Source organism: Scaptodrosophila lebanonensis, unplaced genomic scaffold (genome assembly GCF_003285725.1).
Source record: "Scaptodrosophila lebanonensis strain 11010-0011.00,11010-0021.00 unplaced genomic scaffold, SlebRS2 tig00000150-arrow-arrow-pilon, whole genome shotgun sequence".
Taxonomy (NCBI): Eukaryota; Metazoa; Arthropoda; class Insecta; order Diptera; family Drosophilidae; genus Scaptodrosophila; species Scaptodrosophila lebanonensis.
Genome location: NW_022060592.1, coordinates 471,999 through 479,154, shown reverse-complemented (window position 1 = coordinate 479,154; position 7,156 = coordinate 471,999). Strand labels below are relative to the sequence as shown.

Sequence of the window (7,156 nt, the reverse complement as noted above, 5' to 3'; positions counted from 1 at the left end):
TCGGTGGAACGTCATTAGCTTGCATTTAACAAAATTTAAGTTCAACAGATTCCGCGAACACCACAATTGGAAGGCATTAAGATCAAGCTGCAAATTATCATGAAACTGAACATCGTTATATCAGAGGCAAAGTTAGCAAAAACCACATTCATAACGAACGATGAGAATTCAAGGAGATTTGTTGCGGTAGAGCGGCGTTTCATAAATCCATGTTGAAAAGGGGAAATTATGGACCTGCAATGGTGCTGTAACTGAGAGGTCATCAGTTTTTTAAGAAGTTTGGGGATAGCAGAGAGTTTAGAAATCCCTCTGTAATTTTCAATGTCACATTTAGGTCCTTTTTTATAGAGAGGGAAGATGTAAGAACTTCTCCAGATATCGGGGAATCGGCATCTGTCAAGTGATAAGGAAAATAGTTTATAAAGTGGTTTGCTAAGGGCATCAGCACAGAATTTCAGAACGCAGCTAGGTATACCATCCGGACCGGGTGCAATTTAATGATTAATTTTGAGTTTTACTTTAAAAATTAACCAATAATCATTATTGATGAGCAAAAAAATAAAACTTATAAAATAATGATTATTCTTTGAGTTTAATTTTTTTGATCAAATATAAAACTCAAGCTGAAATTTTGTCTGTTTCATAAGGATTAAGGACAAAATTTATATATATCCTTAATCAGTGAGTCAAGGCGAACATTTTTAATTAATTAATTTTTAATTAACTAAATAATTAATTTTTAATTAACTAAATAAATAATTTATTAATTAATTATTTTAAAATCACAAATGCGAATGTATGTAACAGGCAGAATTATATTCAATGCAAGTGAGTGTCGAATGGGCATTTTCTGCTCTTAAATTGGTGTTATCGGGTCTAAGGTGCAACCTTATCAGTACCTTATCAGATTAAAAAAATTAACTTGACTTGCCTAGGACTTAGGGGAACCTCGATACCAAGTTTGGTTATTCTAGCTCTTATACTTCCTGAGATCCTTGCGTTCATACAGACGGACATGGCTATATCGACTCGCCTTGTCATTCTGATATACATACTTTGTGGGGTCTGCCACGCATCTTTCTACCTGTTACATACATTCGCACAAAACTAGTATAGCCTTTTACCCTTTAGGTACAGGCTATAAAAAGCGTGAGGTGCACTTTATTATATTTTCACAATGGCTTTAATATTATAACCAGCTCCTACTGAATTAATTGTATCAATTACTATCAAGTATCCACCCCCCCCCCCCTTTTTATACCCTGTACCCAAAGGGTATACTAGTTTTGTGCGAATGTATGTAACAGGCAGAAGGAGGCGTGGCAGACCCCACAAAGTATATATATTCTTGATCAGCATGACGAGACGAGTCGATCTAGCCCTGTCTGTCCGTCCGTATGAACACCTGGATCTCAGAGACTATAAGAGATAGAGACACCAAATTTTGCACAAAGATGCGTTATGTGTATATTCTATACGAGTTTGTTTTATTTTTTTGATTTTCCCCCCCACTTCCCCTCTATGGGGGTTTTCCCGATTTTCCATTCGTATAATCGCTTATATCTCGGAGACTATAAGACCTAGGAACACCAAATTTTAGTCCCAGATGCCTTATGTGAATACGCAGAAAATGTATATTTTGGAATTCCCCTCCCTCCCCCCTCTACCCCGCAAATCGTAACTCCCGTAATTCTTGGAATTTCGAACTAAAATTTTGGAAATACCCCCAGTTGGTTATTATGTGTCCGTATGCCAAATTTCATTATGATAGACCGATTTAACAAGAAGTTATAGCCATAAATATATTTGCTGCTGCAGCGCTGCTCAAGCGCTGCCCGGGGCTGTTGTTGATGTTGCTGTTTGGTTGACTGCGAAAATGCTTACACAGACACGAATAGATGCGCATAGGCATACATACACTCACACAGGCGCAATTGCTATGTAAATGTGCAATTATAAACCCTTTACGTGAGTTCGAATACCGAGAGAGGTAAAATCGATCACATTTTTTTTTATTTTCTTAATTTTTTTATTTTCTATAATTATTGTAAACATATGTACAGAGTATTTCAAAGTCGGGACACCCGACTTTAGCTTTTTTACTTGTTTTTTTCTATAATTATTGTAAACATATGTACAGAGTATTTCAAAGTCGGGACACCCGACTTTAGCTTTTTTACTTGTTTTATTTTCTATGATTATTGTAAACATATGTACAGAGTTTTTCAAAGTCGGGACACCCGACTTTAGTTTTTTTACTTGTTTAAACTATAATTTATTTTCTTAATTTTTAGTTTTAAAAAGATATTAAAAGTAATTATATAAATAAAGAGCCTTGTCTTATGTTTGACAATAAATCTAAATTCAAAGATTCCGTTACATACATACAGGACTATTTATGCTTAAGGCCGAATTTGGGAAACAAAAAAAATTTGGAATACAAAATAAGAGTCTTAATAAAGACTGTATTAAGAGAAATATATATATAATTTATATAAATTAAGAGGCAAACTCGCTTTTTGTAAGTGACCAAAAGCACAAAAAATATATATCCATATATGTATTTCCAAAATATGCACTTTATAATTAGTAACCAATACTAAGCACTCACAAAATTAGGTATACCGTTTTAAATTTTAAAATCGCATCACATTCACAACCACACAGAAGTTAATGCAAAATGCAAAATTCTAGGAGGTAGCTCAAAAATTAGTATGAGTCCCGATTAAAACCCTTACATGAATGTCCCCAAAAGATATAGAACCTTTTCCAGGTAATCCGCGAAAGATTGTGTAGGATAGCTATATAAAACAAGATAGAACGCCACAGTCGAGTACAAGAGTAAAATACCCTGTACTGTCCACAAAAAAGGAAAATTAAATTTTTTTTAAAATTTAATTGAATATAATATACTTATGTCGTAGAATCAGTTTTTGCTAGTTGCAGACCACTGTACATGTGTGTGCATTTTTGATGGCGAGACATAGACGCAACCTAAGTAACGGGGTTTTTACGAATGCGTGTAGGGCATGGTAGCAGGATAAAAGAGAGAGACTCTGCTGCTGAGTAAGGTTTGATCGTAGAGCGCAGACTGTAGAAGAGAGACAGGGAAGACGATAGATTCGCAAATTGCGAAACTACGTTAGAGTGCTTTCTGAAGTCAGTCTGGTATGCGCTAGAGACGAGCAGAACTTGCTGTGCTGATACATATTGTGAAATATAATAAACATGGAACAAAATGATACACATCCGACACATACATAGAATAAATATACTTCAGAATCGTGTCTCTGCGTGTATGTATGCAGCACAAAGTTGAGCCAAAACTAAGACGGCCAACTTTTTCAAAAGCCAATGCGGGACAATTTAAGGTGGTGTTTTTTTCGATGTGTCATATATACAGTTACATATTAAACACTTAAAATAATTATTCAATTTGTTTATGTTTCTTTATTTTTAAAATCATACTTTTCACACGAGTGAAACTTTTTTTACCCTGTACCCGTAAGGTAAAAAGTATATATTAGGTTTGCGCAGGAAGCATCTCCGAACCCATATGGTGTATATATTCTTTATCAGCACGACGAGAGAAATCGATCAAAGTATGTCCGTCCGTCTGAAAACGGTTGAGCGCACATTAACCAAATAAGCAACATAAACCATATTTGCAAAGATAATTTATATATACATAAATATATATAAATTTTTTTTTTCAATTTTTATGAAAATCGGTCAATTCTAAGTTACCGAAACATTTTTTGCCGGAATGTTAGTCTGGGTACAGGGTATTTCACTGTCGGGCTTGCTTAGTGTTATCTCTTGTTATTTATAATGTCATTAAATTGTCCGCAACTGCCAATATTATATTTTAAAAGAAATGTGTCCACTTTTAGTGACTTTTGTCCACAAAGCAATTATCAATGAAAATAAAAACAGAGAAGGTACTGGATAGGCAATTTTGCATTGGTATTCCTTTTTCTCTTAGATTATTAAGCACCTCAATTCACCACTGTTTTGTCAAACAGGAGAGCAGGAGGAGATGCAGTACACAAGAACAATGGTTTTCTATCTCTTACTCTATTATATTATGTATTTTAAATGTCATGTTGGTAATGCGGGACATGCGGGACGCGTTTCAGGTTTTTCGGGACTATTTTATTCGATTTTTCAATGCGGGACAACGCCTGTCAATGCGGGACGGTTGGCCGCCTTAGCCAAAACAGCAACAACAACAGCTGCGGGCAGAGCATGGGCAGCGATTTTATTTATGGCTATAACTTTCTTCAGAATTGACCAATCATGATGAAACTTAGCATACGGACACATAATCACTAACTATATGAAATTACCAAGAATTACGGGAGTTATGGAAAAACACGAATTGCGGGGGAGTCGGGGGTGCATCGGAAAAAATTAACAAACTTGTCCTTTCTTGCACTTCGGAGAATGCGGATACCAAGTTTGGTTATTCTAACTCTTATACTTTCTGAGATCCTTGCGTTCATACAGACGGACATGGTTATATCGACTCGTCTTCTCATCTTGACCAAGAATATATATACTTTGTGGGGTCTGCCACGCCTCCTTCTCCCTGTTACATACATTCGCACAAAACTAGTATACCCTTTCACCCTTTGGGTACAGGGTATAAAAAGATATGAATTTATTATATTATATAACACAAAATTAGATATTTAGATGTAGATTACGTGTGCAAAGTTTAATTCACGTAGCTTTTGAAATGTGGACATGATTGACGTAATTCTGTAGCGGAGGCAGGAAATTGAAAAATCAAGTAGAAAAGCTAAAGTCGGGTGTCCCGACTTTGAAATACTCTGTACATATGTTTTGAATAATTATAGAAATTTAAAAAATTAAGAGATTTAAAAAAAATTGTTGGATCGATTTAACCTCCCTCGGTATTCGAACTAACGTAAAGGGTGTACAATTGCAAATGTGAGTGTATGAATGCCTATGCGCGTCTATTCGTGTGTGTGTAAACATGTTTGCAGTCCACCAAACAGCAACATCAACAGCTGCGGGCAGCGCAGGCAACAAATATATTTATGGCTATAACTTCTTGTTAAATCGGTCTATCATAGTGAAACTTGACAAACGGACACATAACCGCTAACTGGGGGCATTTGCAAAATTTTAGTTCGAAATTCCATAAATTACGGGAGTTATGTTTTTGGGGGGAGAGGGAGGGAAATTCCAAAATACACATTTTCTGCGTATTCGCATAAGGCATCTTGGACTGAAATTTGGTTTCCTAGGTCTTATAGTCTCCGAGATATAGGCGATTATACGAATGGAAAATCGGGAAAACCCCCATTCGGGGGAAAATCCAAAAAATAAAACAAACTCTTATAGCGTACACACATAAGGCATCTTTGTGCAAATTTGGTGTCTCTATCTCTTATAGTCTCTGAGATCCAGGTGTTCATACGGACGGACAGACAGGGCTAGATCGACTCGTCTTGTCACGCTGATCAAGAATATATATACTTTGTGGGATCTGCCACGCCTCCTTCTGCCTGTTACATTTTTCAGCTCCCGCAAACCTAATATGCTCTTGTACATTTCATGTATATTTCAGAGTATAATAACATTAACTCGTGTTGCCTACATATTAGGAGAGTCTATATAGCAAGTTCACGTTGCTTTGAAAGTGTGGACAGTTTGACGGACATTGTAATTGTATTGTCATCAGTCCGTGACCCCTGTGCAAATTTTCAAGCTGATCAGACTTCAGGAAATTGGTAAAAAATTACGCTGAAAGATTCCGTTACATACATACAGGTGAAGCTAATATAAGCGTGTTAAAAAGACATGGCATATTCTGATTTTGAATTCAATTTATATCAATTACAATTATTATTTAGAAGTTCTTATTTGAGTAGGTCCGAAACACCAATGGATCAAAACAATATGTGTATGTACTTAAATCTTAAATATGCAAACATTTGCATTTAATTATATGTATACCTTAATTGGAAAATGCGTGAATAGGGCGTTTACGAAGGACAAGCTAATGGGTTTGTATTGAAGTTAGCCATTGAATTCCCCACTCTTTCCGTCGCAAGCTACGATTTTCACTTTGTCAACCTTTACAAATTCATGAACCTCGCGAAACTCCACGTCGTTTAACATTAACGTCCACACATTATCGCAAAATCGGTAAGTGTTTAGTTTTCCAGCCTTAAAGGTGACTCGGGCTTTTACTCGCTGGTTAAGTGCTGTATTGATACTCTTATCAAATTGTAGAAGCACCTTGAAAGCAAGGGCCGGCGTAATCTGTCCATACTGTAAAATAAAGTAACATTTATACATACATACATATGTACTTAGCATAAGGGAAAATGGGAAGTAGGTATCTTTACTTGTCCTTGTGATAGCGGTATGCAATTAGGAAATACTGACTTGTTTTTAATTTAAGCTTACCTGTATAAGTTCGTCAAGGCTCTCCTGCAAAGTATTTCCCAAAGTTGTGTTGCGGTATAATTGATAAGACATATTTATTTTTTTGCCGCAACTTGTTGAGATATAGCACATACACTTGTGTGGTGTAGAGCTGGAAAAAATATCGATATCAACATCGATATATCGATGTTTGGGCAATATCGAAAAAATGTTTTAGTTGCCAAAATTGATAATCGGGTACTTTTTTAAAATTCGAAAGCGAAGAAGCAGGATGAAATATTCTAATCCCAGATTTTTTATTAATAAATTGGATTTGAATATGTTTTTTATTAATGTATGTATATATGTATGTATTTAAGAAATGAACACGTGCTGCCTAATTAAGGTAATGGTTGTCTGCTATTCATTGAAGCTTCTATAAATGTTTCCCGTTTTATAGTTGCATCGAGGAACAACTGTGTGAGAAGGAACGAAAAAACATTGATAGCCCCAAGAGGGAAAGAAAAGGTGCCATATTTTTTTTTGGCGAGCAGTGATGATTCATTTAATTCTATAGTCAGGCAGATCATGGCCGTGCCATCCAAATTATGTGCCACTTTTAACAAAGCTGGCTAAATTTTAACAGAAGTAGGAGATTTTAAAAACGCATCATCGTAAAGTTATTTTTGAAAAAAAAAATATATATATTGTATTTCAAAGTATCGATAGTATCGATGTTTTCGTTTTAAAATAT

The 7,156-nt window shown here is 35.5% G+C and overlaps 1 protein-coding gene across 2 annotated transcripts; it reads right to left on the bottom strand.

Annotated features, from left to right (window-relative positions):
* Positions 1 to 228: 228 nt before the first annotated feature.
* Positions 229 to 6,574, bottom strand: LOC115629451 (transcription initiation factor IIA subunit 2). 2 transcript variants are annotated; one of them, XR_003995914.1, is made up of 3 exons: positions 6,445 to 6,574; positions 5,989 to 6,306; positions 229 to 393 (listed from the first exon to the last, which is right to left on the bottom strand). XR_003995914.1 is itself a non-coding variant. In XM_030525916.1 (2 exons), the coding sequence occupies exons 1-2, from the start codon at positions 6,553 to 6,555 to the stop codon at positions 6,052 to 6,054; spliced, it is 366 nt and encodes a 121-aa protein (XP_030381776.1). In that variant the 5' UTR covers positions 6,556 to 6,574; the 3' UTR covers positions 5,841 to 6,051. The 2 variants fall into 2 exon arrangements, 1 of the variants encoding a protein (XP_030381776.1); XM_030525916.1 differs by lacking the exon at positions 229 to 393 and having other exon boundaries at positions 5,841 to 6,306.
* Positions 6,575 to 7,156: the final 582 nt, after the last annotated feature.

Excerpts from the sequence above, each read along its gene's own strand:
- LOC115629451 (XM_030525916.1), bottom strand. The coding sequence starts at position 6,555 with ATGTGCTATATCTCAACAAGTTGCGGCAAAAAAATAAATATGTCTTAT. Across the intron at positions 6,307-6,444 it reads GCCTTGACGAACTTATACAG|TATGGACAGATTACGCCGGC; the intron begins GTAAGCTTAAAT and ends TTTATTTTACAG.